The sequence below is a fragment of the Esox lucius genome, chromosome 18 (genome assembly GCF_011004845.1).
Source record: "Esox lucius isolate fEsoLuc1 chromosome 18, fEsoLuc1.pri, whole genome shotgun sequence".
NCBI lineage: Eukaryota > Metazoa > Chordata > Actinopteri > Esociformes > Esocidae > Esox > Esox lucius.
The window spans coordinates 2,027,081-2,038,748 of record NC_047586.1 but is presented as its reverse complement, the minus strand read 5'-3'; the positions used below and the strand labels follow the sequence as shown (position 1 = coordinate 2,038,748).

General features: G+C 43.9%; 2 protein-coding genes across 11 annotated transcripts in view; one reads left to right on the top strand and one right to left on the bottom strand.

Moving 5' to 3' along the window:
* Nucleotides 1-17: 17 nt before the first annotated feature.
* On the top strand, nt 18-7,405 carry fam228a (family with sequence similarity 228 member A). 4 transcript variants are annotated; one of them, XM_020056130.2, is made up of 10 exons: nt 18-871; nt 1,095-1,219; nt 2,039-2,124; nt 2,670-2,843; nt 3,119-3,196; nt 3,454-3,651; nt 3,752-3,832; nt 4,044-4,131; nt 6,645-6,837; nt 7,247-7,405. In XM_020056130.2, the coding sequence occupies exons 3-10, from the start codon at nt 2,041-2,043 to the stop codon at nt 7,278-7,280; spliced, it is 930 nt and encodes a 309-aa protein (XP_019911689.2). In that variant the 5' UTR covers nt 18-871; nt 1,095-1,219; nt 2,039-2,040; the 3' UTR covers nt 7,281-7,405. The 4 variants fall into 4 exon arrangements, with proteins under 4 accessions (XP_019911689.2, XP_019911688.2, XP_010881364.2 ...); XM_020056129.2 differs by having other exon boundaries at nt 1,050-1,171; XM_010883062.3 differs by having other exon boundaries at nt 1,050-1,219.
* A 2,006-nt stretch (nt 7,406-9,411) lies between these two features.
* itsn2a (intersectin 2a) overlaps nt 9,412-11,668 on the bottom strand; it is a 35,922-nt gene continuing 33,665 nt past the window's right edge. For 6 of the 7 annotated variants that reach the window (XM_034287842.1, XM_034287845.1, XM_034287841.1 and 3 more), the window contains one exon: nt 9,412-10,072. In XM_034287842.1, coding sequence (XP_034143733.1) covers nt 9,921-10,072 — 152 coding nt within the window. In that variant the 3' untranslated portion in view covers nt 9,412-9,920. The remainder of the gene's footprint in view (nt 10,073-11,668) is intronic. The other variant, XM_034287846.1, reaches the window with a different exon arrangement.

The following is an 11,668-nucleotide window of genomic DNA, read 5'->3' as shown; positions in this document are numbered from 1 at the left end:
CTCAAGGCGGATAATCTACGGTGAAGTGTTAGCTCTAAGCTAGAGAGAGCCAATATGTGTGCCAGCTGTATTCGACAAACACAAACCTAGCTATCCTAGCGGAGATTCCAAGGGTGTTGGTGTGCCACATTACGCATAGATTCGTGTTATTTCTCACATTGTGCTCTTCTACTTTAGCCTACTATAGGTTTTCTCAAACATGCAGTGAAAATGTATTTTGGGGATTTAGTGGACTTTTTTAAACGTTTTTAAAATCTACTAAAATGTTTTTTGTTCCAAATAATTTGGTTTAGATTGTTGTTTAAGTTACCAGTACTTCGAATGATACCAACTGTCAATACCACAAAGTCGTCGATCATCGGATTGGGCTGTTTAATTGCATTTTATTTAGTTCAGTAATCCCTGATTAATTACTAACTAGTACATACTTTCCCCTTTAGAAACTTCTGGATGGAGTAGGCTACAGAATCCTAAGAATTTTACATTATTGCAGCATTTTCGTTGGCATCACTATGCAAGAAAAACAATGACCATATTTCAAATACATGTTTATAACGGAGCGCAGAACACGCCGATTCCCGTTCTAATGGGCGTGAACCATAACCTGGCTGAACCCGGCTAGCGCGCCATCACCTGTAGCCACGCAGTAAAAACAGCACGCCCAGTAGAATGCGATTACGCAACATAGCGCTTCCAAAATTCCAGTCGGCTTGTGTGACATCACCTTGACAACGGTCGGACACCCTCCTTACTCCCAAGACCAGGTCGAAAGAGACATGGTACGGAGCTGCCGGCAGACAACCCCTTCCAAGTCTATGCCCTCCTATCGGGTCCGTAGCAAGCGGGTACCATACCAGGAATAAATACAATCGTGAGTAGCATACTTTAAACACATCAGCTCAGAGATTCTTAATCTCGCTGCCACTTTAGTTCCCCTTTTTTTATTTAAATTCTTTGATTACAATACTATTATGCTAATCTTCACGTTTTGTTTATTTTGAAAAAGCTAGGAGTGAACAAGCTTGAACTTTTCTTGTTTACATTCTAAGAAATCGAGCTATTCAAAGACGTAATTCTGTGGGCCTATATGGAAGCTCCACCGCCTGTCTTGTAGGAAAACTTGAGAGGAACTCTACCTCTGCCTGGAACGCGACACCTATTCCAGTCTGAGGTTTGTGTGACATGTCTTCGTTTTGACCTCCTACTTTGAAATCCGAAGGTGAGCTCGCATGCAATCGTATAGTAATCTATGATTTTTTTTAAAGAATATTTGTAATTGAATATTTTTAATTGTGCAACTGTCAGCAGAAACTATGTTTTTGTGGTTTATTTTGTGGTTACACTCGTCGCAACATTATAGCCTACCTTATAACATAGTTATAACTATTTTAAAACATCTCGTTTAACCACTGACTTGTCACCTGATTGACACGTTTAAAATAGTTCCCAAACCATTGATACTGGGATTGACTGGGATGTGCTCTTCTGTACAGTCTACATAAAGCAGGAGCTCTTCCTTTACGTTACTTGATGCGAGCGGTAACGTGCAGCATTCTGTTTGCTCGGACAAATCGCGATTTCTCAGGTGTTAGCATCTTGACTATTTCGAGTGAGTGGTACTTGAGAGGCGCAGTACAGACGCTTTTCGCTGCTATTTACCTAACCTTGCTTGAGTTGCAGGTTCATTTAACACTTCCCAGCTGGTTCATCATACACCAGACATTTGTCTGTAATCCAACCATTACAACGTACCACAACCATTACATAACCAAAATCATTATTTTCTAATACTTTGATATTTTAGTTAAACTAGGGTATCCTTATTGCTGTCTGTACCTTGCTGTAATAACAATAATAATTTATAACTTATGCATCTTCTGTAGCACTTTCTCATATAATCTAAATAATCAAAATGTTCTTTAAAGTAAAAAAAAACAACAACCTGTAAATACCAATTCTTTTTTAATGTAATTTCATGGCTTGTGTGGAACCGTATTCCAGATGTGTGTTATAATGTGTTATAATGTGTAATCCTCAGGCATGGCCCTTAAGAACAGGCCCCGGGTGGCATCTGGTCAGATCTTGGTCCACATGCCTGTTCCCCTGGCTCTCTGCAGAACACTGGTATGTCTTTGCTTTCATAACATTTAACCTTTAGATATACAGGTTCCTATTGGGAATGATGACCTGGCAGCAATGAACCCCCAAATGGCACCCTATTCACTACACTCTATTCACTACACCCTATTCATTACACCCTATTCACTACACTCTATTCACTACACCCTATGCATTACACCATATTCACTACACCCTATTCACTACACTCTATTCACTACACCCTATTCATTACACCCTATTCATTACACCCTATTCACTACACTCTATTCACTACACCCTATTCATTACACCCTATTCATTACACCCTATTCACTACACTCTATTCACTACACCCTATTCATTACACCCTATTCATTACACACTATTCATTACACCCTATTCACTACACTCTATTCATTACACCCTATTCACTACACTCTATTCATTACACCCTATTCACTACACTCTATTCACTACACTCTATTCACTACACCCTATTCACTACACCCAGCTCACTACACCCTGCAAGGCTGGACAATTGATCACGTTGATGTTATATGTTGTTCCAGTCCCCTGGTCGCACCTCAGACAGCAGAAAAGCTACCAACTCCTGCAGTGTCAGGAGGAGTAAAACCAGCCAGGGAGGAGGTGGAGGAGCAAGAGAGGGAAGGGAGTGGTGCCCTGGACCGTCCAGACGGGCGTGGCTGGACTTGCTCTCTCACACCTCCGTCAGTAGGCTGCAGGTATCATAATGCACTCGAGTCACATGATCACCCCGGTGAAATTGCCAAGCCTTAAAGTGACCACATCCTGTCTCAGACAGATTGCCACCAATCACATTCTCAATGAAAATGAGGTGTGTAGCAGGTCATTTTGCACTGCTCTCTTTGTTTTACAAAGCTAGAATCAGATGTCAGTCATGTTCTAAACCAACAATGCATTTGCAAAGTGGGAATTTCTACAGCTTTTGGATGGATGTGAGTGGAGTGCACCTTTAATGATTTTGTCTTTTAATCAGGCCAAGTTCAAATCTGACCACCAGGAGTTGAGAGCCATCACCCAGTCCATATTAGACACAGAGAATGGCTTTGTTAAGGTTAGCACAGCTCTCTCAGAGAATGGCATTCCCTGTACATGATCAGTCCTGGAAGTAGCACACCCGAATCAACATTTAAACTAATTAACAAATCTGTTATCAGGTGATTCAGGTGAGCTAGTTCAGGTTTAAAGATGTTCATCATTGTTCATTATTCGTGAATTTATTGTATTTACATGTATTTATTCTCAGTCCCTAGCCAGCCTAAAGACTAGCTTCACTGTCATGACATCCTGTGTCTTGTCCCTTCCTGTCAGGACCTGGAGCATTTCCTGCACCAGCAGGAATGGGCGGAGCTTCGTAGGAGAGAGCTGCTTCACAGGCGGTGGACGGAGCGCGTGTGGAGCCCAGTCCAAAGGAGTGTGGAAAACCGAGTGTCCCAGCGCTGCGATGAAGAGGTGCAGATGTCGCCTCGTGGGATGTTCCTGAGATACATAAACCACTGCAACACCAAGGTGCAACACCACAGCCACCTGTGTTAAGAGATGTACTGAACACAAACGTTTTCATAACACTGGTTCACTGTGTGTGGCGTCCTGTCCTCCTCCATATCAGGATTTTGTGTTTCTGGAGAACTATAACCCTAAGGAGTACAACCCTTTCCTGCTGAACATCAACAGACCTCATTACTATACGGTAAGACTACAGACATCACACCTTTACGGTAAGACTACAGACATCACACCTTTACGTCAAGACTACAGACATCACACCTTTACAGTAAGACTGCAGACATCACAACTTTATGTCAAGAATACTGCTACTTTTCAAGACAGAGAAATGAAAAACAGTTTTGGTCTGGTGTAAAACTGTCCAGTCATGCATCAGATAATATCACATCTTCCAGGTCACCACGCCCATCTTGAGGGACCCACTGTCCCTCCAGTCATGTGAAAGGATGAAGGAGAAGGGGGCAATCCTATGCTGCCAGACAGGTATTGTAAGACAACTGTCAAAAAGCAGACCTGAAACTTCAGGGAGAAATTGCAACAGAAAAGGGTTGATCATGTAAGAGTATGACGCTGAAGGGTACAAGGTTTATCATGTAAGAGTACGACGCTGAAGGGTACAAGGTTTATCATGTAAGAGTATGACGCTGAAGGGTACAAGGTTTATCATGTAAGAGTATGACGCTGAAGGGTACAAGGTTTATCATGTAAGAGTACGACGCTGAAGGGTACAAGGTTTATCATGTAAGAGTACGACGCTGAAGGGTACAAGGTTTATCATGTAAGAGTATGACGCTGAAGGGTACAAGGTTTATCATGTAAGAGTACAACGCTGAAGGGTACAAGGTTTATCATGTAAGAGTATGACGCTGAAGGGTACAAGGTTTATCATGCAAGGGTACGAGGCTGGTGTCATGTCTCAGGTCCCAGGTGGAACTGTGAGCTACAGAAGATGTATATTCACCTGATCACACTGGCAGGTTGCCTAGCGGTGCCTGCTAGATTTAGGCACTTTGCTAATGGTTCAATTGGACGTTTTTCCCCCACCTAGTCATCTTAGAGATTCAAACCTTTCAGTTACTCGCCAATGAGTCCAACTTCTAGATTTCCAGGTGACTGATAGCTGTGTCCAGGTGTGACTGTTAGCTGTGTCCAGATGTGACTGCTAGCTGTGTCCAGGTGTGACTGCTAGCTGTGTCTAGGTGTGACTGTTAGCTGTGTCCAGGTGTGACTGTTAGCTGTGTCTAGGTGTGACTGTTAGCTGTGTCCAGGTGTGACTGTTAGCTGTGTCCAGGTGTGACTGTTAGCTGTGTCCAGGTGTGACTGTTAGCTGTGTCCAGGTGTGACTGTTAGCTGTGTCCAGGTGTGACTGTTAGCTGTGTCCAGGTGTGACTGCTAGCTGTGTCTAGGTGTGACTGTTAGCTGTGTCCAGGTGTGACTGTTAGCTGTGTCTAGGTGTGACTGTTAGCTGTGTCCAGGTGTGACTGTTAGCTGTGTCCAGGTGTGACTGTTAGCTGTGTCCAGGTGTGACTGTTAGCTGTGTCCAGGTGTGACTGTTAGCTGTGTCTAGGTGTGACTGTTAGCTGTGTCCAGGTGTGACTGTTAGCTGTGTCCAGGTGTGACTGTTAGCTGTGTCCAGGTGTGACTGTTAGCTGTGTCCAGATGTGACTGTTAGCTGTGTCCAGGTGTGACTGTTAGCTGTGTCCAGGTGTGACTGTTAGCTGTGTCCAGGTGTGACTGTTAGCTGTGTCCAGGTGTGACTGTTAGCTGTGTCCAGGTGTGACTGCTAGCTGTGTCTAGGTGTGACTGTTAGCTGTGTCCAGGTGTGACTGTTAGCTGTGTCCAGGTGTGACTGTTAGCTGTGTCCAGGTGTGACTGCTAGCTGTGTCTAGGTGTGACTGTTAGCTGTGTCCAGGTGTGACTGTTAGCTGTGTCCAGGTGTGACTGTTAGCTGTGTCTAGGTGTGACTGTTAGCTGTGTCTAGGTGTGACTGTTAGCTGTGTCTAGGTGTGACTGTTAGCTGTGTCCAGGTGTGACTGTTAGCTGTGTCCAGGTGTGACTGTTAGCTGTGTCTAGGTGTGACTGTTAGCTGTGTCCAGGTGTGACTGTTAGCTGTGTCTAGGTGTGACTGTTAGCTGTGTCCAGGTGTGACTGTTAGCTGTGTCCAGATGTGACTGTTAGCTGTGTCCAGGTGTGACTGTTAGCTGTGTCCAGGTGTGACTGCTAGCTGTGTCTAGGTGTGACTGTTAGCTGTGTCCAGGTGTGACTGTTAGCTGTGTCCAGGTGTGACTGTTAGCTGTGTCCAGGTGTGACTGTTAGCTGTGTCTAGGTGTGACTGTTAGCTGTGTCCAGGTGTGACTGTTAGCTGTGTCCAGATGTGACTGTTAGCTGTGTCCAGGTGTGACTGTTAGCTGTGTCCAGGTGTGACTGTTAGCTGTGTCCAGGTGTGACTGCTAGCTGTGTCCAGGTGTGACTGCTAGCTGTGTCCAGGTGTGACTGCTAGCTGTGTCTAGGTGTGACTGTTAGCTGTGTCTAGGTGTGACTGTTAGCTGTGTCCAGGTGTGACTGTTAGCTGTGTCCAGGTGTGACTGTTAGCTGTGTCCAGGTGTGACTGTTAGCTGTGTCCAGGTGTGACTGTTAGCTGTGTCCAGGTGTGACTGTTAGCTGTGTCCAGATGTGACTGTTAGCTGTGTCCAGGTGTGACTGTTAGCTGTGTCCAGGTGTGACTGTTAGCTGTGTCTAGGTGTGACTGTTAGCTGTGTCCAGGTGTGACTGTTAGCTGTGTCCAGATGTGACTGTTAGCTGTGTCCAGGTGTGACTGTTAGCTGTGTCCAGGTGTGACTGTTAGCTGTGTCCAGGTGTGACTGCTAGCTGTGTCCAGGTGTGACTGCTAGCTGTGTCCAGGTGTGACTGCTAGCTGTGTCCAGGTGTGACTGCTAGCTGTGTCCAGGTGTGACTGTTGTTAAAAGATGTATGCACTTCATGTTTTTATCTGTTAGGTTATAACTACACACGCAGACAGGTAGAAGAGCACCTTAAACACCTACCTCACCTGGCCCCTCTCACTGACCCCTTGACCTCACACACCCACTTGAAGTCTGCTGACCTGCCCCTCCTCCCCCAACCCACTGACCTGAGCTCCACCCCCAGAGATCCACTAGAGGTGGAGATTGAACCTTTGAGGCCTGACAGGTACTAACTACAATACTACGATTGAACTAGGTTCAAACTAAATTTAGGAGTTGGTATTTTTCAGAACAATTTACATCCAAGATTATATCATTGATGCTTACGGAATATTTCTCCTTTAAGTGTTTAACCTGTATAAGTGTCTAGATGTGAAATGGACCCTTTTACAACCTTGTCTGCTTGGAAATCTGAATGAGTAATCTTTTAGTTACCAGCCCGGTGCTCCAGTGCTATTTCATACATTACCTGACAGCATATTGTTTCATACATTACCAGACAACAACACACATTAACATCTTTATCATCAAACATCAAAAATGTAATCAAGCAGCCACCTACAAATTCAGGATTAGTGATGAAAGGTGATTTTTGTAATACTGAATGATCAGTATGTCTGTAACGCCGCCCCCAGGCATGAGGTGACACCAGGTTACAGACCCACCTGACAGACTGCCTGCTGGTCCAAGCCGTAACAACACCAAAATAAAGATGCCTGCTTGTTGGTTCTAAAGGTTCTGGATGAGACGGTGACTCCCCCTCTGGTTCTCATTAATAAAGAGGCTATTTGGGATCAGAGCGTTCTGTGTCAAGTGGCATTTTAAAACTGGTTCTGTGAGCTTCACGGGTGATGTGAGAGAGGAGGCATCAAGAGCAGGATTTCTGTGTCTCAAATAACTTTAAGTGACTTGGGAATTAGTGAACTAAATAGTGAATAGGGTGGTTGGTCTCTGGTCTATAGTAGTGTACTACATAGGGAATATGTTGCTAGGTCTCTGGTCTAAAGTAGTGTACTAAATATGGAATAGTGTGGTAGGTCTCTGGCCTAATGTAGTGTACGAAATAGGGGATAGGATGGTAGGTTTTTGGTCTAAAGTAGTGTACTACAGTGGATATAAAACGTCTACACACCCCTGTTAAAATGCCAGGTTATTGATGTAAATGTGATGTAAAAGAACGATACAAAGATAAATCATGTCAGAAATGTCTCCACTTTTAATGTGAACAATTCAATTGAAAAACAAACTGAAATCTTCGAGGGGGAAGAATGAAAAATAAAAACCTTACAATAACCTGTTTGCATAAGTCTGCTCACACTCTTATAACTGTGGATGTGGCTGTATTCAGAATTAACCAATCACATTCAAACTCATGTAATTACCCACATGCCATCATTAAAAGTAACTCTGATTAATCACAAATAAAGTTCAGCTGTTCGAGTAGGATTTTCCTGAAATCTCAGAGCGAAAGCCATGGTCCGCAGAGAGCTTCCAAAGCATCAGAGGGACCTCATTGTTGAAAGATATCAGTCAGGAGAAGGGTACAAAAGATTTTCCAAAGCATTACATAGACCTTGGAACACAGTGAAGACAGTCATCATCATCAAGTGGAGAAAATATGGCACAACAGAGACTACCAAGAACTGGACATCCCTCCAAAATTAATGAAAAGACGAGAAGAAAACTGGTCAAGGTGGCTTCCAAGAGGCCTACGGCAACATTAAAGGAACTGCAGGAATTTCTGGCAAGTACTGGCTGTGTGCTACATGTGACAACAATCTCCCGTATTCTTCATATGAATGGGGTAGGGTGGCAAGACGGAAGCCTTTTCTTCCAAAGAAAAGCATTCAAGCCCAGCAAAAACAAACATTAAGTCCCACAAAAGCATGTGGGAAAATGTGTTATGGTCTGATGAAACCAAAGTTGAACTTTTTGGCCATAATTCCAAAAGGTATGTTTGGTGCAAAAACAACACTGCACATCACCCAAAGAACACCATACCCACAGTTAAGCATGGTGGTGGCAGCATCATGCTTTGGGGCTGTTTTTCTTCAGCTGGAACCAGGGCCAGGGTGGAGGGAATTATGAACAGTTCCAAATACCAGGCAATTTTTTCACAAAGCCTTCAGGCGTCAGTTAGACAGCTGAAGATGAAGAGGAAGTTCACCTTTCAGCACGATAACGACCCAAAGCACATATCCAAATCCACAAAAGCATGGCTTCACCAGAAGAAGATTAAAGTTTTGGAATGGCACAGCCAGAGCCCAGACCTGAATCTAATTGAACATCTGTGGAGTGATCTGAAGAGGGCTGTGCACAGGAGATGTCCTCACAATCTGACAGATTTGGAGCGCTTTTGCAAAGAAGAGTGGGCAAATATTGCCACATCAAGGTGTGCCCTGCTAATAGACTCCTACCCAAGACTGAGTGCTGTAATAAAATCAAAAGGTGCTTCAACAAAGTATTAGTTTAAGGTTATGCACACTTATGCACCTAGGTTATTGTGAGTTTTTATTTTTCCCCCTCAAAGGTTTCAGTTTGTTTTTCAATTGAATTGTTCACGTTATAGGTCACATTAAAGGTAGAAACATTTCTGACATAATTTATGTTTGTCTCATTCTTTTACATCACAAAACCTGGCATTTTAACAGGGGTGTGTAGACTTTTTATATCCACTGTATATAGGGAATAGGGTGCTCAACAACAATGAGAACTAACCAGCAACACCTTTGTAGCATTTTAAAATATAATTTGACCAATTCTGTTAAATAATTAAAATATTCAATTGTTACTGAAATAATTTGACTTCTGAGTATGACGTTTATTGGCATAGATTAGAGTGGCACAGTCACTCACACATTTGGCAATGTGTTTTGTAAAAGGTTCTACAGTTCCAGACTGTGTGTGTTTTATCTGGTTCTACAGTTCCAGTGTGTGTCATCTGGTTTGGCAGCTCCAGTGTGTGTCATCTGGTTTGGCAGCTCCAGTGTGTGTCATCTGGTTCCCCAGTTTCAGACTATGTGTCATCTGGTTCCCCAGTTCCAGACTGTATGTGTCATCTGGTTCTCCAGTTCCAGACTGTATGTGTCATCTGGTTCTCCTGTTCCAGTGTGTGTGTCATCTGGTTCCCCAGTTCCAGACTGTATGTGTCATCTGGTTCTCCAGTTCCAGACTGTATGTGTCATCTGGTTCTCCTGTTCCAGTGTATGTGTCATCTGGTTCTCCAGTTCCAGACTGTATGTGTCATCTGGTTCTCCTGTTCCAGTGTGTGTGTCATCTGGTTCTCCAGTTCCAGTGTGTGTGTCATCTTCACTCTGGCTGGTCATAGAGCTGCAGGTCCAGTTTAACCCAAACCTCCCCGGTTGGAGCCTCGTGCAGCAGCAGACGACGGGTGGCAGCACCCATGTTCTCCATGTCCTTCTTTATGGTCGCCACTGGAACCGCCGTTCGACCCAGGAACTCTACAGATGAAGATCAGATATGATACAGTATGGAGATATGTTAGGTATGCTATGTCGTATACAGTATGTTAGGTATGCTATGTCGTATACAGTATGTTAGGTATGCTATGTCATATACAGTATGTTAGATATACTATATGTCATATACAGTATCTCACAAAAGTGAGTACACCCCTCAAATATTTGCAAATATTTGATTATATCTTTTCATGTGACAACACTGAAGAAATGAAACTTTGCTACAGTTTAAAGTAGTGAGTGTACAGCTTGTATAACAGTGTAAATGTGATGTCCCCTCAAAATAACTCAACACAGCCATTAATGTCTAAACCGCTGGCAACAAAAGTGAGTACACCCCTAAGTGAAAATGTCCAAATTGGGCCCAATTAGCCATTTTCCCTCCCCGGTGTCATGTGACTCGTTAGTGTTACAAGGTCTCAGGTGTGAATGGGGAGCAGGTGTGTTAAAGTTGGTGTCATCGCTCTCACACTCCCTCATACTGTTCACTGGAAGTTCAACATGGCACCTCATGACAAAGAACTCTCTGAGGATTTGAAAAAAAGAATATTTGCTCTACATAAAGATGGCCTAGGCTATAAGAAGATTGCCAAGACCCTGAAACTGAGCTGCAGCACGGTGGCCAAGACCATACAGCGGTTGAACAGGACAGGTTCCACTCAGAACAGGCCTCGCCATGGTCGACCAAAGAAGTTTAGTGCACGTGCTCAGCAGCATATCCAGATGTTGTCTTTGGGAAATAGACGTATGAGTGCTACCAGCATTGCTGCAGAGGTTGAAGGGGTGGGGGGTCAGCCTGTCAGTGCTCAGATCATACGCCGCACACTGCATCAAATTGGTCTGCATGGCTGTCATCCCAGAAGGAAGCCTCTTCTAAAGATGTTGCACAAGAAAGCCCAGTTTCCTGAAGACAAGCAGACTAAGGACATGGATTACTGGAACCATGTCATGTGGTCTGATGAGACCAAGATCAACTTATTTGGTTCAGATGGTGTCAAGTGTGTGTGGTGGCAATCAGGTGAGGAGTACAAAGAAGCTGAGAAGCTGAGGGTAAAGGTGATGGACTGGCCAAGCATGTCTCCAGACCTAAACCCTATTGAGCATCTGTGGGGCATCCTCGAATGGAAGGTGGAGGAGAGCAAGGTCTCTAACATCTACCAGCTCTGTGATGTCGTTGTGGAGGAAGGGAAGAGGACTCCAATGGAAACCTGTGAAGCTCTGGTGAAGAGGGTTAAGGCAGTGCTGGAAAATAATGGTGTCCACAAAAAATATTGACACTTTGGGCCCAATTTGGACATTTTCTCTTAGGGGTGTACTCAGTTTTGTTGCCAGCGGTTTAGACATTAATGGCTGTGTGTTGTGTTATTTTGAGGGGACAGCAAATGTACACTGTTATACAGGCTGTACACCCACTACTTTACATTGTAGCAAAGTGTCATTTCTTCAGTGTTGTCACATGAAAAGATATAATCAAATATTTACAAAAATGTGAGGGGTCTACTCACTTCTGTGGGATACTGTATGTCAGATATGTTAGATATACTGTCATATACGATACATCAGATATGTTAGATACAC

Excerpts from the sequence above, each read along its gene's own strand:
- fam228a (XM_020056130.2), top strand. The coding sequence starts at position 2,041 with ATGGCCCTTAAGAACAGGCCCCGGGTGGCATCTGGTCAGATCTTGGTC. Across the intron at positions 2,844-3,118 it reads CCTCCGTCAGTAGGCTGCAG|GCCAAGTTCAAATCTGACCA; the intron begins GTATCATAATGC and ends TCTTTTAATCAG. Across the intron at positions 6,838-7,246 it reads GAACCTTTGAGGCCTGACAG|GCATGAGGTGACACCAGGTT; the intron begins GTACTAACTACA and ends CGCCGCCCCCAG.